This window comes from Dasypus novemcinctus, chromosome 12 (assembly GCF_030445035.2).
Source record: "Dasypus novemcinctus isolate mDasNov1 chromosome 12, mDasNov1.1.hap2, whole genome shotgun sequence".
NCBI classification, from domain to species: domain Eukaryota; kingdom Metazoa; phylum Chordata; class Mammalia; order Cingulata; family Dasypodidae; genus Dasypus; species Dasypus novemcinctus.
In genome coordinates, this window is record NC_080684.1 from 59291167 (window position 1) to 59319116 (window position 27950).

Consider the following 27950-nt stretch of genomic DNA (forward strand, 5'->3'; position numbering starts at 1 on the left):
GTCAACTGGGTAATGGGGTGGAATCTCTTTAACTGATAAAATGGAGATAGGGACCCAAATAAATGATTTTCCACTAACTGAAATCACAGCAGTTCCTCCAAGAGGTTTAGAGACATTGAACACCCAAATCAAGCTGAAGTTTTATTTAAAATGTAACAGAAATGGTTCTTTAAATTGCTGGAACATAAAGCAAAAGGATACAGTATTCTTAAAAGTTTGCCAGCCTATACATGTACAGGGTAATATACAGTACTTAAATGTTGCTAGAATTTCACAGTAGTTTGTGTTGAGAGATTATCTGTGCTTAGATAATGAAGAGATTCTCAGTGTGTGATGCTTGGTTTGGGGCTTTACACCTTTACTGAGCATGAACAAGGGCTCCCGCTCCTTGGCCATAGCCAAATCCCTTGGGCCCAAAGTTCTTTGCATAGCATCCTACAAAAGAAAAGGGAGAATTAAGGTAAGTCCACTAAGCTTTGCTAACATTGCTTAAGATCCACACAACAAACTCCCATAAATTAAAAAATACTGGGAGCTATGCCAAAAAAAAAGGATTCAACTTATTTACAACATGATGCATTTTACATTTTAAATATTTTAAAGCTGCAAAGGCAAGTCTAGCTGTTCTGGTTCTGTATGTAGCATTCAGCTCATGGCCCACTGAGTTGCAAGTATGAAAACCAGGCCAGGTAAGTAATACATGTGTGTATTTTATTACTTTTATATCCTCATAAGGTTTGCTTAAAACATGAAGTTGAAAGAAGACTATTTGTGGTGGGGTGTTTTTTTTGTATTTGAGGGTTTTTTATTATTTTATTTTGCAGGAGTTTTTAGATGTACTAAGGAATAAATTTATACTGAGGTTCACTGTCATCTCTAAGCATCTCTGGATCTTTTATTTTCAAATAGCCAGTGACATCATGCCTGCTCATCCCCATTTTCAGAGTACTTTTTTTTTTCTTTTTTATGCTGGTAACATTTCATTAACCAACACACCAATGCAGCACAGCAATAACTTAAATTACTTTTACCTTTACAATAGATTTCACCTTCCTTCTCAGTCAGAGTTGTGGATTCAAGACTCTTCCCACACTTGGCACATCGGAAACAGTTTTTGTGCCAGGGCTAAAAGAGATAAATGTGTAACTATGTATGAGAAACACGTTTCCTGCAGTACAATGTAAATGCTATGGTGAGAAATGGCTTACAACGATCACCCAAGTTGACTGTAGAGGTTCAATTCCAACTCAAAGCTGAAACTGGCCCTCTCTGGTAGGGACATTTTACTCACCTATACAAGGGCTGAGTTCAGACTTCATTTACAGAAGACAAGGGTTGGGAGTGAGGTCAGACCTTGCTCTAAACCTCTGCTCCTTTAAAAACTGAAGCTCAAAAAGATTAAATAACTTTCCTATAGTCACAACGCTGGTAATTAGCATAGGTCTCCTGACTCTGGTTCACTCCTTTTTTCACTACACTGAATAACCTGCAGATTCGATTTAACAGTCTGGCCTTTTTAGTTGGCTTCAGGAGCATCCCCCCATGGAAGCAAGTTTAAATATAGCTGTGATATGTCAAACAAAGGGCATCACTTCAAAAAAAATTAATGATTCAGATGGTAATTCGTTTAAAAGGTTTAATCCAGGGCATTTCTTTATAAGGCAGAGCACTTGAGTGGAAATGGACTGGGGAAAAAAGGGCTTGATGGAGTTATTCCTGTTATTAATTCAAAATAGCGCATTACCTTTCCAGCTCCAATGATCTTTTCGGCAGCATATACAGAATCCCCACATCTGGAACATTTCTCAGCACCTCCATATTTCTGAGCAAATTTAGAAGTGTTTGGATTTGTTGTAGGCCTGTGAGGTTGAACACTTGTGGAAAGAAGAAAAAATTAGGCAAGATTTTCAAAAGGGTGTAAGTCCACAGGGCAGAAACAGCAGAGCTCTGGATCTTGACTGCTATTCTCTCATGGCTGGAGTGTTTAGCTGGCTGGTACAGGGGAAAGAAGAAAGAAACTAACCTTTGGTGCAGTGGCCAAAGTTAATACTTTGGCCTACTATGTGAGCTCATTGTTAGAAAAGAAATGACAAAGCACCAAATTTTTATCTGACCCTCTGAGTATAAACTTGTCTGAATTATTAATAATGTAACCCCAGTGCTATCCTGTCTACAAAACAATGTTACATTTTTTACCCTTATTTTTATTTCATATTATTAGTACTACTAGAATCACATATAGTTTTATTTCAAAGGAAACTGAACTAAAGTTAATTTTGGCAGTTAAAAATTTCTGCAAAAAGGTCAGTCGATTTCGGTAGTCTACATTTCAGCATATCTTCCCAATTATGTAATTTCCTAAAATATTTTAAATAGTGGACAGTGTGAATAAACTACTTTATGGGAAAATATTTTAGAAAATGTACCTACTACAGTGACCTACTTATCTAAACTCTGTATAAAAGGGTATTTTTGTCACTATTTACAGGTCACTGGGTAAGCCATATTTCTCTGTTTTCTGCAGGATTTTTTTCCATTCTATAAGTGGGTTCACATAATGTGAAACACAAACATTTTGAGCTTAGAAGATTTAAAGGCCCTTCTGGAACTATATAAATTAGTTGGTCAGATAAGATATAACAACAGCTAGTACTTAGCAGGAGTAGCAAAGTATACCAATTACTATTTTTTCCTGGACATAATTCATTAACATTTCTAGTGGTCACATCAAATACAAATTTAAAAAATGGTGTCTATGTCAAAGAGAAGATGCATCTGAAGGGTTTTTATGAAAAAAGTATTTCTGAATATTTTATGTATGTAATTATGTCAAGAAAATACCAATTTACAGTATTAATTCACAGAATTGGTTACTTTAATTTCCTTAATGTAAATATAGCTTTAAAATCTCCAGAATTTATAGTATATACTTTATAAAGTGATCTTTAATAGCTTATCCACAGTAATAACCAGCACTTGAAATTGAGGCCATACAACCAAGAATAATTCCCAAATCTGCCACATATTATATTACCAAGAACTTCCCATAGATCACCTCCCATTTCCTTCTAACAACTTTGTAAAGTAAGGGTATTATTTCATATTACAGATAAATAAATGGAAGCTCAGATGTTAAATACCCTGTACCAAAGGATTAGAGAATTAGTAAATAGGTGAGCCTGAATGAAAAAATACAGGTCTGTTTGAATCCAAAATGCTCTTGCCTACTCCATGCTGTCTCCAAGAGATCCTTGTAAAAATGTTTAATCCCATAATCCATAATAATTATCACATGCCCCCTGGGTGGTCCTGGCCAGAGGTGCTCCCACAATTCAAAGAATGGGATTCAGAGTCCTTAAAGGCTCCTTGGAAAGGAAGATCCTATACCTGGTCCTAAAGGCTGAGTAAGATGTGGTCAAGCTAAGAAGAGGAACACAAGGGACAAGGGCACAGGTTAACAATAGCAAAAGGCTTATACTAGGGAGGGTAAAAAAGCATAAGTAGGTAAAGAAGAGGTTGACTGGTCTTAAACCATGGTCACAATCACTGACCTTTGGGGTTATGAATGATGAGTTGGTTTTTGGTTAGGAGAGGGTGTACAGGTGTATATGTTTTGAAGGGTCTGAAAAAACTATTGGAAACAAGAATGGATTTTAACAAGTTGGAAAGGGTAACAGAATAAGGACAGTAAACTTTAAAAAAGGCAAAGGTAAGCTGGTCCACTGCAAATAATAAACATGCAACAATGAGTTGGTCTTTGTATAAGGTACCAAGGCCCCAATATGTGAGTGGGAAAAAACCCACAGAACAGAGACCATAATGTAGAACACTCCCCCAGTAGAAAGAGCACAAATCTTGAAGCCAGATCGATACAAGTTCAAGACCTGGCTCTGTCACTTGTCTGTGTGACCCGTGAGCCTTATTTTGTTCCTTAATCTATAGAATGGAAACTTTTTTTTTAGGAGGTACTGAGGATTGAACCTGGGACCTCCTACATGCAAAGCAGGCAAACTCAATCATGAGCTACACCTGCTCCCCTAGAGTGGGAACAAAGTATTTACATCTCAAAGTTATTGTGATGATCAGAGTAATGAACATCAATGTTTAGCAGACAGTAGGCACATGGTAATTATTTGGGGGCATGCCAAACAGCATAGTGTTGAAGATTCTAAGCTTTGGAATTAGATTAGTTTAAATTCTAGGCTCTGCATTGAACTAGTATTGTATCTTTAGATCAATTACTCATCTCAGTTTTTTTCATGAGTAAGATGGGAAACCATACCTTAAAGGGTTGTTGTGTTATAGGCATTAATATATATTAACACTGCATGGTGGCTGGCCCACAGCAAGGGCATGATTAGTGGTTTTGTTCAAGAAAGGCTTTAGCAGTCCTTGTACTGGAGGAGCCTTAAACCAGATTTTGGCTTCTTCAATATCAAATGGATGGAAAAATGTAGCTCAAATGGAGGGATAAATGGGTTATTTTAAAAAAAGGAATTATAAGGAAATTCCAAATAAATTGTTTAGTATGAGAATAAAATATTTTGTTAACTTTAACAGATTTAGCACCTTGGGCTACTTAGGTACTAAAGTCTTTAACATAGTCTCTAGTCTCTCAAAGATCAAAAACAGGAAATAATTTCAACTTCAAGTAGGAATTTTTAAGCTACAGAAAAGTAATTTCTTGATAAGGAAAAAATATTACATGGAAAAAGTCACAGGAATATCATTTACTGCTTAAGTGCATATGAGAAACCCCCCATGATTCAGATAATACATTTGATTCTAGCATTTGATTTCATGACATCTGGTCTCTAAAGCTTTGTGTTGAATTTTTTTTTAATGGGAATGTAAATCACTTGCTTTTGCAAAAATATTGACTCCTTAATACACCTTAAAATGCTACAAAACTGGCACTAGAACTCACAACAATTTGTTAGGTCTAAAACTGTCTATACCAGGCCCTCAGTATCAACAGACTTCAGCTCCTACACTCTGGTTTATTGGACTTACCCCACTCAGCTAACATGGAGGGAGCCAAGAATGCCTACAATTGAAAGCAGGAGGATTGCATCCAGCATCCATGTGGAATCTAAGCCCCCTCTTGATATAGATGTGGAGTGGACACAACTATTCCAAGGTCCACAGGATGGAGGAATAGCATATGGATTAGAATGGACTTACTGATACTCTATTCATGAACTATTGTGATTAGTATTCAAAGAAAATGCGGCATTGGTATGGAGAAAGTGGCCATGGTGGCTGCTGGGTGTGGGGAATGGGAGGAAGAGATGAGATGTGGAGGTGTTTTCGGGACTTGGTATTGTCCTGGGTGATGGTGCAGGGGCAGTTACTGGACATTGTATGTCCTCCCATGGCCCACTGGGTGGAATGTGGGAGAGTGTGGGCTATGATGTGGACCATTGACCATGATGTGCAGCGGTGCTCAGAGATGTATTCACCAAATGCAATGAATGTCTCATGATGATGGAGGAGATTGTTGTTATGGGGTGAGGGGGTTAGGGGGTATATGGGGGCCTCATATTTTGGGGTTAGGGGGTATATGGGGGCCTCATTTTTTTAATGTAATATTAAAAAAATAAAGGCAAAAAAAATAAAAAATAAAACTGTCTATATATTTTTAAGCTAAAATCTGGACTCTTCCAGATTCCTGTTTACCAAGAAAACATTGTCATTAATTCATTTCTGAAGGTAACAAACACTCCTGACTCACCTCTCTGGCTTGATGCCCAGCCTCTCGCCACGGTCCATGTTGAGTGTGCCAGCACCCTGGCCATAACCATAGCCTTTTGGTCCATACTTTTTTCCATAGCAGGATTTGCAGTATATCTCTTCATCATGAATTGCCACTGTAGTGCTATCTAAATTTTTCCTGCAAACCACTGGAAGAGAAAAAGACATCAGTGCGTTTTTCTTAGAACAGTAGATGCACAGACACTTGGTCTAAAAATGATAAAGACAAACTCTCATAGTTTGTCAAACACAGTTTGACAAACATTCATAGTTTATCCTGTGGTTTTTCAAAAGCCACAAAGCAGCATCTGTACTAGTCAGCTATATTTGAGGATTATTTGCCTTCTTCCATGGATATGATATTTTGTTTCAAAAATGTATTAAAGTTTCGAAGTCCAGAGCCTTCAACTATTGCATATGATTTGCTTCTCTGGGAGGTTGGCTATATATATAATTACATGAGCAGAAGAAACAAATCTACCATCATCTTGCTCACAGCCTTTCAACACTCCCCTAACTTCTTTCAAGCCTCTTCAAAACCACAGATTGATAAAATCACAACCTAACAACAAAAGGATAGCTGGTACCTTGGGGGAGTTGTCCCTTAGCCCCTCCTTACCGAAAAGCATACCCCTAGAGTAAAAACAGTTTTAAATATAGAATTCTCATATTAATCAAGAGTCCATATTCTTTCCTACTTTCCACCAGCTTCTCCAACACTGATAAGTATGTCTGAAAATGGTCAAGTCTGCATTTGTTTTCCCTTCTGTTCCAAAGGAGAATACATTCTTTCTTGATGGATTTCTTCCCACAAGATATTTCCATGTTTCCCATTTCATAAAACTGTGAAATGTTATCGTGTTTTATCCAGACAGTATCTCGCTTTCTAAAACTTTAAGCTTGAAGAAAAATAAATAAATATTAAAGGAGCTCACTGGCAGCACAATAAGGCAAATGGAAATACCTAACCTGAAAATAAGAGTAGTAGAAAAGGGGATTTCTTCCCCTTCTGATTTAAAAGATGGGGAGGGGGGGATGGAAGGAAAGACTGAACAAGCTGATGGGTTTAAAATTAAGTTATGAAGCTCCTATTATCTGAAAGTAAAGTCACCCTTGGTAGAATAAAATGACATCATCCTCTACTCTGGAAGGCCCATTATCTACTTGTTGAAGCCCAAGTACAGAAATATATTTGCCCAAAGATATAGTAAGCCTAATATTACACACTGCTAAAGAACAAATAGCAAATATACTTAAAGACAGAATAAACATAAAATCAACATGAAAAATATGTATCTATTAAAGCAATTTTAGGTGTATGAAAATTTTACTATATAACCACCACTCCTTCCCCCAGTCCTCATCCTGTTTTGTGCTATAAAATTCCCACAGGTCTACAAACTACTCTGAATTATTTCCTCAAAAGGCTTCAGTCAACAGAGATAAATATTAGGAAGGAGTAGTAAAAATGACCACTGAAGAACTTGACATTTAGTAAACAATTAGTTTTTGCTATGTTCTTTAGGGCTTAACCTAAATGAAACTAAGAATGATTCCTAAAGTCCCTGTATTTTCTCTTTGTTCACTTACTCTTTTGGATACAAACCTGCTGACAAATATATCCCTTTAAAACAAAAAAGGTAGCTTCTAAGATAAATGGTTAAACCAAATCTTCTGAGAAATGGTAACTATTCTGGAAGCATAAATAGCAAACATTCATTACTGTATTTTTATTCTTTGTAACTGCAATTTTCTATGTCTCTTTGTGGTTATCTATGAGGCAGTTATACTATAAAGGTGTCCAGATTCCTTGAACACTGAGGCCTAGAGGAAAAAAGAATTTGAAAAGTCTTTTCTGAAGATTACTCCTTACTGTTACTAAATTTATTTTTGACATATTCAGTTTCTTATAGTAGTTTTCACTTTACAGTATTATAGATGCAGCAGGTATCTATGTAGGAGTAGGTTCTTCCCCATGCAACAAATTCATTAAATTGTCATTTGAATAAAAAAAATACGATTAATGAAGAACTTTCGTAAACTGCTACTCTGTTTTAAAACTGAAGACTTAACTGTCGGAGGGAATTTTCTTTTTTTAATTTGGGGTTTATCTCCTGTTTCTCTCATTATCTGGTATTTACTGTCCTTAGAACATGTAAGAGGGAATTTTTCTTTTTTTTAATTTGGGGGCTTATCTCCTGTTTCTCTCATTATCTGGTATTTACTGTCCTTAAAACATACTTCCTGTCTTTGCAAGACACTGATAATCTTCTGTCTAGTAACAACAGTAATTCCCTCTCAACACTGAAGGATTTTTATACCCTAAGGTCTTTTTCATCAAATTTAGAATATCAGTAATTAGAAATAACATTCACAACCAGAGAAAGAAGAATTTGAGTTTACACGGCTTTAATCATTTGAATTTCAATTTTTAGTGTAGTAAGAAATAAGCAAGTAGGCTACAAAGAGGAGTCCAGACAGAAAGAAAATGCTGGAGCAGATGTGGAGCAATTCATTCATTCAAAAAAATTGGCTCTTAAAATGTGCCAGAAGCTACACTAGGTGCCAGACCACATAAACAGCACTGAGTTCACTTTCCAGCAAGAGAGACAGATGTACTAAAAAGTAAAATACAGTCAAGGCTAAGAGACCAAAATAGAGGCCAGGAGCTAAAAGGACCCAAAGAAAGTCCAAGTATTTTGGGTCACACCTGCTGTGCTTACTTCTGCCAGGCTGAGCACTTATAATGTCTAAGAGGACAGAGGAAAAACTATTTATACTTTTTAAATTATTAGCAAAAAAGTTATTTTTTTTGTTAGTAAAACATTTTCTTCTCCACATAGGTAACTTGACACTTTCACATATAAATTCTTTCCAAGGTCAAACACTGGGAGGTACTTACTGCACAGAAAACAGCAGCGGTGGAAGCTCCTCCCATCACACTGCACCTCTTCTGCATGGTACACGGTCCTCCCACAGGCTCCACACTTGTTTCCACCTCCCCAGACAGGCATTCTGAAGGAAAAAAGAACAGAACATGTTAATGCAGAATGTTCCCGTAATGTACGAAGTGTATTACAGGTTCCCTAGAGAGTTGTTTAAACCCACAGGCCAGCTGCAGACTTTGTTTTTTTTTATGAACCGCTCTAACCACATCTATTAAAGGCCTGTGTTCCTCCAAAATCATCTCTTCTCCCAATTACAGCTCTTTCATTAGGAAACTCAGGCCTGTTGTGCACAAGGTTTTTTCCCACAAGACAAAGGACCTGTACTCAATAGTACAATACAGGTCACCAGGCACAAAACAAACTATGCAACTAGCATCTATCTATAGGATGGATTTAGGAAAGAAATATGAGGAGTGCAAAAAACACCACCTCGTTCCCTCTCCACCCCTACCAATCTTTTTTTAAATTAATTTCTTGAAATATATCACCCACACACAAACATACATAAACAAGTGTACAGTAATAGTTGTGAACTTAAACAAACATAAAACATCATACAGGACTCTCATAACTCACCCTATCCCCAACACCTTAACATTGTTGTTAAACCTTTTTAACTAATGATTCAAGAGCACTGTCAAAGCATTACTATTAACCAAAGTATTTCCCCCCAACCCTCCCTATTATTATCTTTATGTAATTTATATATGAACATACATAAACAATTAAGTGTATAGTAGAAGTTGTGAACTTACAAACATACATAACGTACAGGCGTCCCATACACCAACCCTGCACCAACACCTTGCATCATCGTGAGATGTTTGTTACAAATTACGAAAGAATATTGTCAAAATCTTACTACTAATCATAGTCCTTATCTTACATTTGGTGTGTTTTTTCCCCCAACCCACCCTATTATTATTTTTTAAATATATTTTTTATGACAGAAGTTGTAAACTTATAAAACAATCATGCACATGTGCAGAATACCCAAACAACACCCCTCCATCAACACACCACAATGTGCTGTGTCATTTGCTACAGATAAAATAATATCATCTGGTTGTTACCATGTCCATAGTGTACGTTTGGCTCACATTTTCCATACTGCCTCAGTATCAACCCAGTACATCTTTCACATAGGTGCAAGAATATATTACTACTACTAACCACAGTCCATAGGTCACTCCAGCTCTATTTTTCCCATTCTTCTCCACATTCCCAACACCCTGCAGTAGTAAAATACAGTTGCTCTAGTTAACGAAAGATACTCTTGCATCTGTACCATCGACCACAATTTTCCCATCCACCTCTTGGTTTACTGTGCTATCCAGTTCCTAGATTATTCTCTATTATTCTGTCAACTGGCATTTACATAACTAGACTACCATTTTCAATCATATCCCCATTTATAAACCAGCTGTTACTCACTGTGTGTTACCACCCACTCTATATATTTCCACACTTTTACAGTAAAGCTAATTAAAACTTCTACATACATTAAACATCAGTCCACTCAGTCCTTCTCTTATCTCATTTAAGAATCCACCACCTACCACCAGGTCTTGAAGATATTTTCCAATAATTTCTTCTAGAAGTTTTATGGTTCTTGCTTTTATTTTTAGTTTTTTGATCCATTTTGAGTTAGTTTTTGGATAAGGTATTAGATAGAGGCCCTCTTTCCTTCTTTCAGCTATGGATATCCAATTCTTTCAGCACCACCATTTGTTGAATGGAGTGTTCTGCCAGAGCTGTGTGTGTTTGACAGGCTAGTCGAAAATCACTTGACCATACCTGTGAGGGTCTGTTTCTGAACCATACATTTGGTTCCATTGGTCTATTGTGTCTGTCTTTAGGCCAGTACCATGCTGTTTTTACCACTATAGGTAGGTATTATGATTTAAAGTCTGGAGATGAGCGTTCACTTTTCCTTTTTATGATGCTTCTGGCTATTCAGGACTTCTTACCCTTCCAAATAAATTTAATGATCATGTTTTCAATTTTTTCTTTAATGCTGGTGGAATTTTTATTGGGATTGAATTAAATCTGTTTATCAATTTGAGTAGAATTGACGCCTTAATGTTATTTAGTCTTCCAACCCACGACCATGTAATATTCTTCCAGTTATTTAGGGCTTTTTTAATTTATTTTAACAATGAGTTGCAGTTTTCTGAATACAAATGCTTTACGTCACTGGTTAAGTTTATTCCTGACTATTTAAGTTTTATCTGTCATTTTATTTCACCACTCTTTTGACACTTTTAGTTACTTTTATTCATATAATCTTCATTCTAGACTCTCTTTTTCAGGCCTCTGTCTCCTGTCTTTTCTTTTCAGACTCTAGCATACCCTTTAGTATTTCCTGGTAATCTAGTCTCTTGCTTAGAAATTCTCTCAGTGTTCATCTGTAAATATTCTAATCTTGCCCTCATTTTTGAAAGACAGTCTTGTTGGATATAAGATTCTTGGCTGGAAGTTTTTCTCTTGTAGTAGCTTAAATATATCAGACCACTGTCTTCTTGCCTCCATGGTTTCTGGTGAGAAATCAGCACTAAATCCTATTGGGTATCCCTTATATGCTATGCATTGCTTTTCTCTTGTTGTTTTCAGAGTTCTCTCTTTGTCTTTCGCATTTGACATTCTGACGAGTATGTATCTCAGCACTGGTCTATTCAGATTTTTTTGGATACGAGTACGTTGTGCTTCTTGGAGATGGATATCTATGTCCTTCAATAGGGTTGAGAAATTTTCTAACATTATTTCTTTAAATATTCCTTCTGCCCCTTTTCCCTTTTCTTCTTCTGGGACACCCATAACACATAGGTTTGCACATCTCTGGCTGTCGTTTAGTTCCCTGAGAACTTGTTCAATTTTTTCCACTCCTCATCTGTTCTTTTGTATGTTCACTTTCAAGCTCACCAATCCTTTCTTCTCTCTCCTCAAATCTATTATAGGACTCCAAGGTTTTTAAAACTTCATTTATTGAGCCTTTCATTTCCATAAAGTCTGCTATTTTTCTATGTATGCTTTCAAATTCTTCTTTGTCCTCATCCAATGTCTTCTTAATATCCTTAATCTCTTTAGCCATCTCAATTAATTGTTAAGGAGATTTGTTTGAACATCTATGATTAGTTGTCTCAACTCCTTTACGTCATCTGAAGGCTTATCTTGTTCCTTTAGCTTCCTGTTTCTTGATGTGGATTGTAATTTTTGATTGGTGTCTTGGCATCTGGATTACTAGAGTATTTCTTCTGGGTGCAGTTTTTCTCTTTAGTTTAGGGCTTCCTGCCCTTTCTCCCTTGCTGGTTGTGGAGTAGGGGCCAAGGATGTAATTCGTGCTATAAACCGTGGAGGCTCAAGCTGCCCTCACTGCCCCAGGGACAGATGAAGTTTCTCCCAACTTTCTCCTTTCCCAGAGGTAGGGACAAAGTCACAGTTACATGGAATAATCCAAGCCGTGCAGGCCTAGATTATAGTTGCCCAGAGAGACTGATGAAGCTTCATGCCCTTTTCTCCCCTGCCTGGGGCATGGATGGAGCTGCAGGTGTGGGCAGCAATCTATGCACTGCAAGTCCAAGATGACCACAGTTGCCCTGGAAGACTTTTAATTATTCAGTTTGTGCCAGCCAAAGGTACCCTCAGTTACCTGGATAGACTGGTGCTGAGCTAGCCAACCTCCTCCCTGCCAAAGTTGGGACTGAAGCCTAGGTTAGGTCTACAGGCTAATCTGGATGAAAGAAACCGGTTCCTACCATCACTGTGATATTTGGTTAGGCCAGCTTCCCCTCAGGATGGGGGCGGAATCAAAATGGCAGGCACCTGCCCCTTTCTGACTTGGACAAATTCACACCCCAGCTGTTCCCAGGGTTATTCCTTAGCCATCGAAGTCTACCAATCAGTAGCTGAAATCGGCAGGCAATCATCTCCTCCTCCCCTGTTTTTGGGAAAGGGAGCTTCCAATGCTGGTCACAGAACAGCTCCTGGGGCAGCTTGCACCACCAGAATAGGACAATCACTGGCCTCCTCAGCTTGGCCGGCAATTTCCTGGAGAGGATGGCACAGGTCCCCACAGCTTCCTCCGTGTCGGAGGTGGCACTGGGTCTTAGGCTAAACCGGCAATCTGACCTGGATGGAAAGAAGCCAGTCCTTACCAGAACTGGGATCTTCAGTCTGCCCCGCTTCCCTTCATGCCAGGTGCAGAGTTAAGATGGTGGCTCCCAGCCTCTTTCTGTCTTGAACATGCTCAAACTTTAGCTGTTCTCAGGATTATACTTTAGCCCGCTGAATTTTACTCATCATTAGCTTAAGTTGGTGCCCAACCGTCTCTTCCTCCCGTTTTTGGGAAATGGAGCTTTCAATTCCTGCCGCAGAACAGCTCCCAAGGTGGCTTGTGCCTCCAGTGGAGGATGGGCACCGGCCTCCGCACTGTGGAGCAATCTACTTACGAGTCTACTCTGCAGGTGGCAGCCTCCTTCTTCCATTCATTCAAGGATATTGCAGGATGCCCTTCTGGTCTCCTGAAGCCCCAAACAGGTGCTTCAGCTAGCTCCAGAGAGTTCTGGGTGTTTACTAACTGCCCTGTAGCAGGAGCTAACTCTAGGAGTGCCTTACTCCACTGCCATCTTGCTGTCTCCTCCTACACCCCCACCAATCTTTAATGAACTTTTCCAAAAAAATTCAGCTTAAGTACACTTAGGTGGAGGTTTTCATTACATGTTTAATTCACTATAACATCACCAAATACTTAACATTTTACAGATAGTTTTGTTGGTGACTAGCTAGTGCCATTGTACACATGGAGCCTTGTTTTAACCACAATAAACATCCATCCAGATGGCTATCGTTTAAGTTTCTGTGCTTCACTAATCCTAAAGTCCCCCGTCACCAACTTCCCACCCCCCACCATGAAAATCAACTAGACCAGCCAACAGTTGGTTTTCTTTCTTTGGCAGGCCTGTCAATCCATATAGAATATGGTACCAAATTCCCTTCCCACTAAAATGAACTGCTTGTTGGGTAGTAGGAATAACCTCTGAATAGTATGGTCTGACACTACATGTAGCTGCCAGTTTAAATCCTGGGCTATCTTACTATAATGTAGGATCAATGTTTTCTAATCCCCTTCTCAATTAATTGGTCTACCTGGATGCAGTTTAAAAGCCTAGTTCTGAATGGCCAACACACTGGCCTTAGCCAGAAAAGAAAGCTGTTTTGCTAAGAAGGAATTTTCTGTTTGTCCAGACCCAAGTGGTATCTAAAGGTACAATAAGGGAAGCGGAGTTGGCCCAGTGGTTAGGGCGTCCATCTACCACATGGGAGGTCCGCAGTTCAAACCCCGGGCCTCCTTGACCCGCGAGGAGCTGGCCCATGCGCAATGCTGATGCACACAAGGAGTGCCGTGCAAAGCAGGGGTGTTCCCGTGTAGGGAAGCCCCACGCTCAAGGAATGCGCCCTGTAAGGAAAGCCACCCAGCGCAAAAGAAAGTGCAACCTGCCTAGGAATGGCACCGCACACACGGAGAGCTGACACAAGAAGATGACGCAACAAAAAGAAGCACAGATTCCTGTGCCACTGACAACAACAGAAGCGGACAAAAAGAGGATACACAGTAAAACAGACAGAGAACAGACAACTGGGCTGGGGGGGGGGGAAGGGGAGAGAAATAAAAATAAATAAACAAAAACAACACCTCAGTACTGAGGTAATATTAAAAAATAAATAAATCATTTTCCCCCAACATCATTTTCAGACTTCCCTTCTTTGAGTGGTTATTTGTAGCACTTGCCTCAGACAAGCAAGTCTGAGTCTCCTTGGATAACCTACTTGCCTCTAGGTAAAAGCTGGTTAGGAAAAGCTAAGAGGCCATACGTCTTGATGGAGAGTCGCCATGGCTTCCTCCTTCAACAGTGCTTGAACGGAAGGAACCTGGTGCTTGCCCCCATAGGCCAGTCACTCCCAACAGCCTTCCACCATCCTTCCAGTGTCACGCAGCCACCGCCTCTCCTAAACTGCCCTCCATGATGACCACATCCCCATCGCAGGTGTACCAAAACTACAACCAGGATTCAGAGGCTGCCATCAAACACCAATTAACCTGGAGCTCTACACCTCTCACATCCATCTGTCGATGGCTTACTACTTTGACTGTGATGATGTGGTTTTGAAGACCCTTGCTAAATATTTCCTTCACCAATCTTATGAGAAGAGGGAACATACTGAGAAACGAATGAAGCTGCAGAATCAATGAGGTTACCGAATCTTCCTTCTGGATATCAAGAAACCAGAATGAGATAACTGGGAAAACAGGTTGAATGCAATGGAGAGTGCATTATATTGGAATAAAAGATGAATCAGTCACTACTGGATCAGTCACTACTGGAACTGCATAAACTGGCCCCTGAAATTAACAACCCCCACTTGTGTGATTTCATTGAGACCTATTACCTGAATGAGCAATGAAGTCCATTAAAGAACTGGGTGACTACGCAACCAACGTGCACAAGATGGGGGCCCCAGATTCTGACTTGGCAGAGTATCTCTCTGACAAGCACACTCTGGAAAGCAGTGATGATGAGAGCTAAACCTTATACCAACTTCCCTAGAGCCATAGGGCAGTGCATGTATGTGTGTTGGGTTTACCTTTTCTATAAGTTGTATCAATGTCCACCAAGTTCTCTCATTGGCACCATTCCTTCAAATAAAGTAATGTGGTATCCCTCCCCCCTTCCTCCCCAGAAAAAGAAAGAAAAGAAAGCTAAGATTCCTTACTAGCCACCCAAACGTGCCTAGAAAGGGAAAAAAGGAGGCTGCTAAGCAGAAAAGACTGAAGAATCTTAGATTCTTAAAATCAAAAGAGGGGTGGTAAATTCCCACTCTACTGCCTGTCCTATACCATTAAGACAATCCAGAATCCCAATAATTTCCTGAAGATTAGGATGAGATCTTTATACAAGAAACATTTATAGACTTGATCATTGCAGTGGACAACTTTCTGGCATACAGCATTTGCTTGTCATTCTTTTGTTAGTACCCTCCCCGGACTATTCTTCCAGGGAAGCATGTGGTCCTTTCTTGGGCCACATGGTTCAGTGAAGTACTTATCTGAAGTACTTTTGTTTCCTGCTGATGGCTGACCATGTCTGTTACCCATTTGTGACAAAATTCAGAGTTCGGCATTCAGAAACATTTATACAATTTTATGCCACAACCAAGAACATGATCAGTGGACTCAACTTGTTAAACAGGGTATATTCAGTCCATACTTTGAAATTTAAAAATAAGATCGTTGAGAAGCACTGATTTAGTTGGTATTGCCATCACTATTTTTTCTTTTGGTTGCCTGTGCTTTGGTGTAAGGTTAGGAAACTACCGTCCACCACAAGATCTTGAAGATCTTCTCTTACAGTTTCTTCTAGGACTTTTATGATTGTCATTTTTATATTTAGGTCTTGGAACTATTTTGAGTTAGTTTTTGTATAGGGTATGAGGCAAGGGTCCCCTTTCTTTCTTTTGGATATAGCTATCCAGTTCTCCCAGCACCATTTGTTGAAAAGACTGTTCTGGCCCAGCTGGGAGGGTTTGACAACATTGTCAAAAATCAACTGACTGCAGATGTGTCTATTTCTGAGTTCTAGACTCAGTTCCATTGATCAATCTGTTTGTTTATATGCCAGTACCATACTGTTTTTTTATCACTGTAGCTAAGTAATATGCTTTCAAGTCAGGAAGTTAGAGTCCTCCAACTTAGCCAAAATGTCTTAAAACAGAAAAACTATTTGGGGCCCCTTACCCTTCCAAATAAATCTGATAATTGGCTTTTCCATTTCTGCAAAAAAAAAAAAAGGCTGTTGGGATTTTTATTGGGATTCCATTGACTCTGTAAATCAGTTTGATTATAACTAACATCTTAATGATATTTAATCTTCCAATCCAAATGTCCTTCCATATCTTTATTAGTCTTCTTTGGTTTCTTTTAGCAGTGTTTTATAATTTTCTGAATACAGGTCCTTTCTGTCCTTTCCTAAATATTTGATTCTTTTAGTTGCCATTATAAATGGAATTTTTTTCTCTGATTTCCTCTTCAGATTGCCCATCAGTAGTATATAGAAAGGCTAGTGATTTTGGTGCATTAATCTTGTATCCTGCCACTTTGCTGAACTCATCTATCAGTTCTATTAACTTTGTTATGGGTTTCTCAGATTTTCTAGATACAGTATTGTATCAGCAGCAAATAGTTTTACTTATTCCTTTCTTATTTGGGTAGCTTTTATTTATCTAATTGCTCTAGCTAGAACCTCTAGCACAATATTGAGTAACAGTGATGACAGTGGACATCCTTGCCTTGTTCCTGGTCTCAGTGAAAGCTTTCAGTCTTTCACCACTGAGTACATTACTAGCTATAGATTTTTTATATACGCATTTTACCAACTGAGAAATCTTCTTTCAATTCCTATTATTTGGAGTGTTTTTACTAAGAAAGGATGCTGCATTTTGTCAAATGCCTTTTCTGCATCAATCAAGAGAATGATGAGATTTTTCTTCTTCAATTTATCAATGTGGTTGATTGATTTTCTTGTGTTGAATACCCTTGCATACCTGGGATAAGACCCACTTGATCATGCTGAATAATTCTTTTAATGTTCTTCTGGATTAAGTTTGCAAGTATTTTGTTGAGGATTTCTGCATTTATGTTCATTAGAGAAATTGGTCGGTAATTTTCTTTTTCCATAGTATCTTTACCTGGTTTTGGTATTAGGGTGATGTTGGCTTCATAGAATGAGTTTGGTAGCATTAATTCTTGTTCAATATTTTGTAAGAGCTTGAGCAAGACTGGTATTAGATCATCTTTAAATGATTAGTATAATTCACCTGTGAAGCCATCTGGTCCTGGGCTTTTCATCTGTGGGAGGTTTCTGATGACTGTTTCAATCGCTCCACTTGTGACTGGTTTGTTGAGGTCTTCTATTTCTTCTAGGGTCGGTGAAGGTGGTTCGTGTGTTTTAGGAATTTGTCCCTCCTCAGTGTTGTCTAGTTTTTTTTTGGCATGCAGGTGTTCACAGTATCCTCCTCTGCTCTCTCTTCTTTCTATGTGGTCAGTGGTAATGTTCCCCCTCTTATTTCTGATTTTATTTGCAGCTTCTTTTTTTGTCAGTCTAGGTAAGACGCTGTCAATTTTGTTGATCTTCTCAAAGAAACAACTTTTGCTTTTGTTGATTTTCTGTATTTTTTGTTATTGTTCTTGATTTCATTTATTTTTGCCCTGATCTTTACTATTTTTCTTCAGCTTGGTTTGGGATTAGTTTGCTGTTCTTTTTCTAGTTCTTCCAGGTGTGCAGTTAGATCTTCAATTTTAGCTCTTTCTTCTTTTTTAATGTAAGCAGTGAGGGCTATAAATTTCCCTCTCAGCAATGCCTTGTGATGTCCATAGGTTGTGACATTTTGTATATGTTGTGTTCTCCTTTTCATTCATCTCAAGATATTTACTGAATTCTCTTGCTATTTCTTTGACCCACTGATTATTTAAGAATATGTTGTTTAATCTCCATTTATTTATGAATTTTCCCTTTTCCCATCCATTATTGATTTCCAGCTTCATTCCATTATGGTCAGAGAAAGTGCTTTGTACAATGGCAACCTTTTTAAATGTATTCAGTCTTGCTTGTGACCCAGCATATGGTTTTATTCTGGATATGAGCACATGAAAAAAATGTACATCCTGCTGTTTTGGGGTGCAATGCTGTATAGATGTCTGTTAAATCTAATTTATTTATCATAGTATCCAGTTTTGTTAAGTGTGCCTTGTGTATCTCAGGGCACACAATTCACCAAGAAGAAATAACTTTTCTTGGTGAATTGCCCCTTTTATTAATATATAATGATCTTCTTCATCCCTTATTATAGTTTTCCATTAAAAATCTATTTGTTCTAATATTAATACCACTATTCCTCCACTATTTTGGTTACTACTTGCTTCAAATATCTTTTTTAACCTTTCACTTTTAACCTGGTTGTGTCCTTACATTTGAGGTGAGTCTCCTATAGACAGCATATAGATGGTTCTTTTTTTTTTTTTTTAAGTCCATTCTATCAGTCTATGTCTTTTGATTGGGGCTTTACATCATTAATGTTATTCCTGTAAAGGCATTATCATCCATTTTATCCTTTGGCTTCCTGTTGTCATATTATTTTATTGTTTGTCTGTTTACCCTTTAATTTAGCCTTCTTAATAATCTTCATTCATATACTCTTCTCCAAGTCTCTTGCCCTTGTTTTATCCTTTTAGGCTGCAGCACTCTCCTGTACTTCTGGTCTTTTGGTAACATATTCCATCAGCTTTTGTTTGTTGTGAGGACTATGAACTCACACTCATTCTTGAAGGACAGTTTTGCGATATACAGAATTCTTGGCTGGCAGTTTTTATCTTTCAATACCTTAAATATATCATACCACTCTCTTCTCACCTCTATGGTTTCTGATGAGAGGTTGGCACTTAATCTTATTGAGGTTCCCTTGTATGTGATGCTTTGCTTTTCTCTTGTTGCTTTCTGAATCCTCTATCATCTGCTCAGGTTTATTCTATTTGGGGTGCACTGTCCTTCTGTGATATTGATATTTTAAGTCTTTCAAAAGTGCTGGGAAGTTTTTGGTCATTATTTCCTCAAATATTCTTTCTGCCCCTTTTCCATTCTCTTCTCCTCTGGGATACTGATAATGAATATTTTTGTGCTTTTCATGTTGTCATTCAATTCCCTGAGACACTGTTCCAATTTTTCCATTCTCATCTTTCTGTTCTCCTGTATTTTTTCAGTTCAGATGTTCTGTCTTCAAAATCACTAGTTCTTTTTTAGAAGGTACCAGGAATTGAACCCAGGACTCATCCATGGGAAGCAGGCACTCAACCACAGAGCTACATCCACTCCCCCAATTAAAGATGGCTTTTTCATTTGCTTTTAGGGATTGAACCTGGGGCCTTGTACATGGGGTAGCAAGCACTCAACCACTTGAGCTACATCTGCTCCTAAGTCACTAATTCTGTCTTTAAGCAATTCAAATCTGCTGTTACGTATTGCCAATGTATTTTTAATCTCATCCATTCTGTGTTTCATTCCAATAAACTGTTACTTCTCTTTGCAGGCTTTCAAGTTGTTATTTATGTTCACACAGTATCTTACTACTATCCTTTATCTCTAAGTTATATTTTCTTTCAATTCTTTGAATTGATTTAGGAGAACTGTGTGATTATCATTGATTAGGCATCTTAAATCTGTTATCTCTTTAAGATATTTGGTTTGTTCCTTTGGCTGGGACATCTCTTCCTGTTTTCTAGTATGGCTTGTAATTTTTTGATGTCTAAGCATCTGAATATGCTGGTGAACTTATTCTGATGGCTAATTTCTCTCTCTTGTCTAGGGTTTTTTTTTTTTCCTCCCCATGCCTTTTCTTTGATATTTGATTCAACTTATTCTAAGTCTTTAAGATTTCCCAGCTTAAGTTATCAAAATCAGGCCAGCAACTCACTATTGGGGCACAGATTTTCTCCCAAGACTTCAGGTTCAGAGAGTCCAAAAATCAATTTTTTTCCATGCAATTTCCAGACTGGCCAATAGATGGTGCTCATCAGCTCACCTTTCCACAGAGCTGTTTTTGTTTGTTTGTTTGTTTATTCTCCTGTGTTTCAGTCTGACCAGAGCTGAGATTCAAAGTGGACTCTGCTGGCTGAATTCACTGAAGAGAAGCCCTTGATTCCCCTTCCCTTGTCCCTTGGAACAGAGAGGAACATCTGTTCCCCTCTCAGTCAGCTGTAGTGAGCCAGGGTTTTGATCCTGGCTTAGGATCTTGGGAGTTGGGGAGGGGAGCCCTTCCCAGCTGCCATGAAGATTTAGTAACTCACATTTGTTGTTCCAGGTTCATCGTTTCTCTGTGCCTCACCTCCTGGTAGTGGGGTAGCACTGTCCTGGTCTGACCAAGCAGGTCCCTTGGACAGCTTTTGGCCCTTCCACCATTATTTGTGTGAGAGATCTGAGCCCTGCCTGCCTACTCCAATGCCATCTTCCCAGAACTCCTAATATTGTCTTTTTAAATTGTTTGGAGATGGAACTCCTGTTGTTCCTTGAAACAAACACCACTACATACATACACAAAGAGTCCTTACTGATACAACTAGTTATCACTAAACTATTGATCTTACCTTGTGAAAAGCTTATTACCCCATCCACCCGACTTGGTAAGTGTTCATGCTCATTAATGAGTAACCCTCTTCATAGCCACCAGACAAAACAAAGTGATTTCAAGGTTCCACAAACGTTACCAGGCTACTGCAAAGGCATCCACATAGAATCAATAACTAGCAACAACAAAACATATCTGCATGCTCTCCTTTTGTGGTTTCAAAAGTCTCTTATTCCCTTCCTTGGGAAACAAATCTGGAATAAACTTGAACCTGACTATATAAGACACAAAGCCTTGGTTTGAGTTTGCAGTGCAATCAGAAATACTGACTTTGCCCTACTGTTCCAAAGTTACCTGTTACCTGTATTCTGGGATTCAACAGACATTTGCTAGAAGTCCCCTCAAGATACCTGAGGAAGCCAAAGGCCTCATGATACCTAGGCATGTGGGTAATGACATTCCAATCATTTAAATTTGGATGCCAAGCATCAATAAATCCAGCTGCTTTTAAAATATTTTGTTGACACGTTTCTTATACTAGAAAGTGAACTGTTAACCTGGTAAATTATATTTACACACATTTTATTTTGAAATCATCACCAATAAGGAGTCATATTTTTATCAATACTAAGAGTAGATTATGTTGTTATTGAATAACATCTAAACATAGGTGTTGAAAAACTAATCATTTTGTTATTCTTTCCCATGTCATTAAAGAGCCATCCTGTTTTTTTTAAAAGAGGGAATATCTTCCTTTTTAAAATGCAGTTCAGGGTTACCTTAAATTTCACTCATTGTAAGTCAAGTCTAATTTCTATTGTACGTGCCGCAACAGTCAAATATGGGTGTGTCATCTCTTCAGGAAATACCCATCAAATTTCTATAATATTCTGCTTACTATGTTAGAAAGCTTCTTCCCCTGAGGATGGGGTGTATGTCTATTCCCCATACCACCTACCAGAGCAATTGGCACAAACAAAATAATCCATTTCTATTGCTTTAAACAATCTTTCCATTTTCAACCTGTTTATACAATCTCTAATTATGCTTATCCAGACAAAGGCTGTCTTATGCATTTGTGACATCTTTTAATTCCAATTTAAATTTCCCAAGTCATTAACCTTTTAAAATTCTATCCAGTTTAAGGGCTTTCCAAAGGATTTCTGAAAAACCCTCTGCAGTACATGCAGAAGGTATAATCGAAAGATCATCTTCAAGAAAGCTTTAGCTGGATTTGTTTTACTTTCAAGCTGGATAGTAGGTAGGTGAGCTTTCCTCATGTTATTTTCTACTTTATATGTCTGAAATACTTCAAAAATGGAAGGATGATAGGTCAGTTGGTTTACACAGACATGAGGAAACTTCACTATTACAGTTATGCAACCTCGGCTGTAGTTTTCTCATCTGTAAATTGGGGAAAATAGTTTTCTCTACTTCACAGAGGGGTTGTGAAGATTAAAAAAAAAAAAGGTAAACAAATGACTTGGTAGCCATCCAGTAACCATGCTCCTATCAGAACTCCAGTAGGAGAAAACCATGGGCTGGTGACTAAAGAACATAGCTACAGAACAACAAACAGGACACATAAAGGCAAAAACTTGATGGGTTACTCACACGTAAATCACAAGTATTAAAAATTTCTGCCTTCCTTTTCTGGGACATTAAAATGCACTGCAAATATAATAATAGTTAGTTCTACTTATGGTAGTGGCTAAGAATTGAAGTTGGAATTTATACTTTTAAACTGAACTTCTATGGTCATTTCCTGGATTTGGCAGGAGGAAATGCAATGATCTTCCATTTCTGTCATTCTTTGCATTGACGTGCATATGTGGGGAAAAAAAATTCAAGGCTTCATTTTTCCTACAAGCCTTTGGCTACACTACTCCACGACAGCTGACATTAATCACAGCAAACTGGATTTGCACTGAGCAATCTGGACTGCATGCTTTTCTCCAGTCCTATGCATTCATTTCCAGAATGGCAAAAGGAGAAATACAATCCTACTTTATACACATCTCACAAAATAGACCACATAAAAGCTTAATCTTGTGCTTTGATTTGCAATGACTGGAAGAGTACCAGCACTAGGATCTGTCTGCTGCATTAGTTTAAAAAGCTTAGTTTACATCTTAACATCTATGTGCAATTTCTCTTTTCTGCTTCTCCCCAGTCCAATACACCACCCAAAATTCATTAAGACTGACTTACCCCTAGGGGAAATCACTGTAATCTAAATCTGAGTCACCCTGTGGTAAAGTTTCCTCATCCACTACATAATCAATTGAGCCACAAAATGACCAGAGATCATTCTCATACCACCTGTGCTGCATTTACCATCTTATTTTAGAATATGAACAGCTGAACCCATGAATTTCAGATCTACATGTCGCCACTTACAATTTGAGTTATCTGCTCTGATACTGAAGGTTTGGAATGACTCCATCTATAAATCCAGATTCTAAATGCTTCCAGAAGCTTTGACATGTTTTTACTACATACATTACATACATAGCTTTGTTATTATTCTAGAACTTTGCTATAAACCATTTTCTCAAATGATACTATACAGTATAACCAGTCTTACCTTGAATCACTTAGGGAGGTCACTTGTTAAAGAGAATTTAAGTTAGTAACATTTTCTCCAATTACAATGATTTTTAGCAAAACCAGTATTTGAGAACTGTAATTGGAAATGAAACTTTAATGAATTCCTGTTCTAAAAACTTTTTCTTCAGCTACCCAAACTACTTCCTTATTCTACTCTCTTCATCTAAATGAATGCCAGTGAACTAAGGACAGGCTCTTCAGGTCTATCTGGACAGCTAGGTGTTCCATTTGGCTCCTTTCACCAAAGCCAAATCTTCACTCTCGCTTTAAAGACAACGCAGGGGAAGCAGATGTGGCTGAAGGAGTTGGGTGCCTACCACATGGGATCGGTTCCCAGTGCCTCCTAAAGATGACGAGCAAGACAGCAAGCTGACACATCAGGCTGGTGCAACAAAATAATACAATGAGGAAACACAATGAGGGACACAACAAGCTGGAGTGGAGGTAGCTCAAGCTACTGGATGCCTCCCTTTTACATGGGAGGTCCAAGGTTCAGTTCCCTGTGCCCTAAAATAGACAAGTACACAATGAACAGACACAGAGCAGACAGTGAGCACAAAACCATGGGGGACGGGGGTGAGAAATCTTTAAAAAAAAAAACAATAAAGGCAACTCAGCATACAAGTCAATTAAAACCTTGGGCTTTGGAGTCAATATAGTCTCATTTCCCTCATTTATGATATTTGTATAGTAGGCACTCAAAACATGGTAGCTTTTATCATCAATATTTAGCAGTGTTCAGCCTTGGTTATCACTACTGATCTTTCCCTATCCATCTCATATCTATTCCCTCATTATCCCCCTAACCCCTGCCCTACATCACTTCTTCATCTAGCTCCTGACTTCATTTCTATATCTCAAATGATTCTTCTAGCTTATAAACACTGTGTAATGATTTTCTGTGCCAACTGATCTTACATCAGTTATTTGGTCTGTTAGATATCTCATTTCATAAAAGGAGATAATGCTAATTTATATCACAGAGGAGTTCTGAGATATTAAAGCACTTAGAAGAATGCCTGCCACATGATAGGTAATAATAAAGTTTACTATATTCTTCACTTAAGTATTTTACTTATTAAACACATTTCAACTTCGTAATTCAGGTAGGCATTATCATTATCCCCATTTTATGGATGAGAAAACGAGGAATAGAGATATTAAGTGGCTTACTACTATGACACCAAAACAAATTTACCAACTCAAAAATTCATAGCAATAAAATTCAAATTAACTGTACTGAGTTAATTTGACTGATGTTTCACTGAAATATAGGCAATGCAAACTTAGTACTGGCTTCTCTGGTTATGGCACAGGTGTGTTCTTAAGTTGAGCATTTCCTGCACTACTGTGTGCCGGATAAGTATTTAATTCTCTCTCCACTTTTCAGTAAGTACTGTGAAACTACCATGAAGTAATAAGATGGGAAGTCATTTAATCCTAATTTATTACAATTTCTCTCATTTTACTAAAGCCAAGGACAATCAGTAATGCTGTTGGCTCAATGAAATGGTAAACAAAAAGCAAGGAAACCGATATCCTTTGCAGATGATTCACAATATACCTCTACTGGTTTTTCCTCTAAGACTTGTAACAAAACAAAATAACACATAAATTGTGCCCTTTCCCTCCACAATCAGTTTGAAAGACGCTTTCTTAAGATCTCAACCCAGGGCCCACAGATCCTTGAAACTATAGGGATCATGGTACTGTGTACTTCATTTTTATGCACTTGGAAACATTTCGAGACAGGTTCAGAGACTTCACCAGACCTCCGGAGGGGTTCATGACACAACAGTTAGGAATCTCCGCCTACGTTATCAAGGTCCCAAGGGAGTCTGGGGATCAGCATACAAAAATCCTCCACCCAAAAGAACCCAAGGAATATGATGCAAATAGCCTAAGGAAGACTAGCTGTGCCCTGAATGCCTTGAGGGAACCTGTGAACATCTGCACATGGAAGAAGGCTGGCCTTTGGGCAAGGCCTAGGAGGCAGAGTTCAGGACAGTCAGCCTGTCTCCTGGAAGGCACTCTCACTAATAGCCATTCCCCCCCCATATTCAACAAGGTGCAGAACCTTTTCTAATTAGAAGGAATCTCTCTCCAGGCTGGGGTGGAAGCATTAACATGTCTTCTGATGACCCTACAAGCTATGTTTTATTACTTCCATTTTATAAGATGATATAACTGAAGCCAAAGAATAACTTGCCCAAGGTCATTAAACCAATGAGTGCTGGAACTGGGATCTGAATTTGGGCCGGCTTCAGTCCTGCCCTCCTTACCATCCCATGCTGCCTCCTCCATAGAGGAAGGACCCCTTTCCCTGGCTCATTTGAGTCACCTCACTTGTGTTTTTTTTTTTGGACAGAGATGAATGAGAGGTCCAGAACTCCATAACTATTTAGTGGCAGAGCTAGGGCTGGACCCAGGTTTCTAAAGGTCCTCATTTATTGCTGTCCCTTCTATTTTATACCACTCTTCCTGCTTTTTTAGTGTAAAGCACAATTTTCCCCAGATTCAAGTGATTTTGCATTTCCCTCAAGACCGGCCTCCAATCAGTACTTCTTTCAGCACAGTACTTGGCGTACGGCAGGTGCTCAATCAGTATTTGTTGAATACATCTTTGAAGAATCCATTAAAAAATTATGAAACTTTAGATCACATCCGTTAACAAAAACCTATTTCTTGAGTCTGATTAAATCTTTGTTCCCCACAATTGCAACCTCATTCATTCAATTAACCAATACTGGCTCAGGTCCAAACATGCACTACTAGTTTCAAAGATTCACGGAATGTAGATCCTGCCTCTGCAGTAGCCGTGCTCTCAAAAAGCAGAAGGTACTAGGGTGCAGAGTAGAAAGACCCCTGGAGAAGTAATGATAAAGTATCAGTGGCAATGAGAGAGAGAGAGATGGCCCAGAAGCTATGGGAAAGACCTCATAAAATCGGTTTTACTTTCTGATATACAGTTTTGAAATTATAGATTTCTCCTTTTAAAATCTCTCACCCATCTCCTGAAAATTTTGCGTCAAATCATGGCCAAATCTGTGGCTGTCGTGTTTTGAGTTCTTGTCATTTTATAGGTAGAGCTTTAAAACAGGGTGATTAGAAAAGTTGAGGACAAGAGAGACCACTTTTACTACCCAAGCTAGAAAATTTCTACTCAAAATAAAAACGAGTTTCTGTATGGAAAAGCATTTATAAAGTGAAAATGTGCCCATTCTACAGACAGCAAATAAAACAAGTTAAACGTTTTTGATAACCATTTAAAAAAATATATCCAGTAATCGTCGCGCTTAGAAGGCAGGACCCCCTCTCTCAGGGCCTGCCTACGTGGAGCTCCTGAATTTAGCTCTGGAACCCAGGATGTGTTTTTATGGACCTGTTGCAGAATTTCACAACCAAGCATTCTGGCTTCTCTTGTTCATACCTGAATGATGGAAAAGTTCCAGGAAAAAAAAAAGCCTTGGCGTAATCGATTTGATATTTCTCTACTATTCCGTCAACATTTAAGGTTCAGTGGTTGGTGGGCAGAGACCACCATACAATAGGGATACCAGGAGCTCTGCACAGCTGCGGGCGAAGAATTCTGGGGTCTGTGGGCAACAGTCCCTCGGAAGGCCCGAGGCTTGCACGACACTCCCGGTCGGAGGAACATACCCAGACTCGGACCCCGAGCCCCCACGCAGCCCCCACGCAGCCCCCACGCAGCCCCCACGCAGCCCCCACGCAGCCCCCACGCAGCCCCCACGCAGCCCCCACGCAGCCCCCACGCAGCCCCCACGCAGCCCCCACGCAGCCGGGAGAGGAACGCCTGCTGGAGGATGGGCCTAAGGGTACCTTCTCACGTCGCCTGAAAGGCGAGTTAACGGCCACGCCAAACTCCGATCCCGCTTCTTCTCCAGCGAAGCCGGTATTGAGGAATTAAAAGTTCCGGCACGATTTTTTATCTGCTCCCGTAGACCCTGGACCCGAGGGCAGGGCCTCAACGGCCCCGGGAGGATACTGCGGGCAGGTGTGGGGACGCTGGGGGCAGGCGTGAGCAGGACGGCTAGCGGAGCAAATGCGGCCGGGAGGGGGATGTCAGAGAAGACGGGCCCCCGCGGGACGGCCAGAGGGCCACTGGAGGCTGTGGGAAGCCCCCTCCCCCGGTTGCCGGCACCGCGGGGACGCCCCCACGGCCCCTCGCTACTCACTCGAGTCCGAGACGGGGCTCGCGCAGCTGGCGGGACAGCGAGACGGGGCCGCAGCAAACGTGCAGGCAAGCCCCAGAGCCGCCGCTGCGCGTGCCGGCGCCATTTAAAGCCCTCTGGTGGGCGTGACCGGCCTACGCCCCGCCCCTCCCGCCCCCCTGGCGGCGCTGCGCGGATTCCCGGACCTGCCTTCGGGGATGGGGCGCCGGGCAGGAGGGCTGCTCGCGGCGGGCCCCGGGCACCGGAGGAAGAGACAAAAGGCGCAGTCCCACCC

At 39.5% G+C, this 27950-nt stretch overlaps 1 protein-coding gene across 3 annotated transcripts; it reads right to left on the bottom strand.

The window, feature by feature from the left end:
- Positions 1–128: 128 nt before the first annotated feature.
- On the bottom strand, positions 129–27923 carry CSRP2 (cysteine and glycine rich protein 2). Of its 3 annotated transcripts, none has more exons than XM_071218966.1 (6): positions 27862–27923; positions 8657–8769; positions 5735–5903; positions 1745–1874; positions 1032–1125; positions 129–435 (listed from the first exon to the last, which is right to left on the bottom strand). In XM_071218966.1, the coding sequence occupies exons 2-6, from the start codon at positions 8766–8768 to the stop codon at positions 359–361; spliced, it is 582 nt and encodes a 193-aa protein (XP_071075067.1). In that variant the 5' UTR covers position 8769; positions 27862–27923; the 3' UTR covers positions 129–358. The 3 variants fall into 3 exon arrangements, with proteins under 3 accessions (XP_071075067.1, XP_004473001.1, XP_004473002.1); XM_004472944.4 differs by lacking the exon at positions 27862–27923 and adding an exon at positions 27680–27819; XM_004472945.5 differs by lacking the exon at positions 27862–27923 and adding an exon at positions 27324–27721.
- Between the last annotated feature and the right edge of the window lie 27 nt (positions 27924–27950).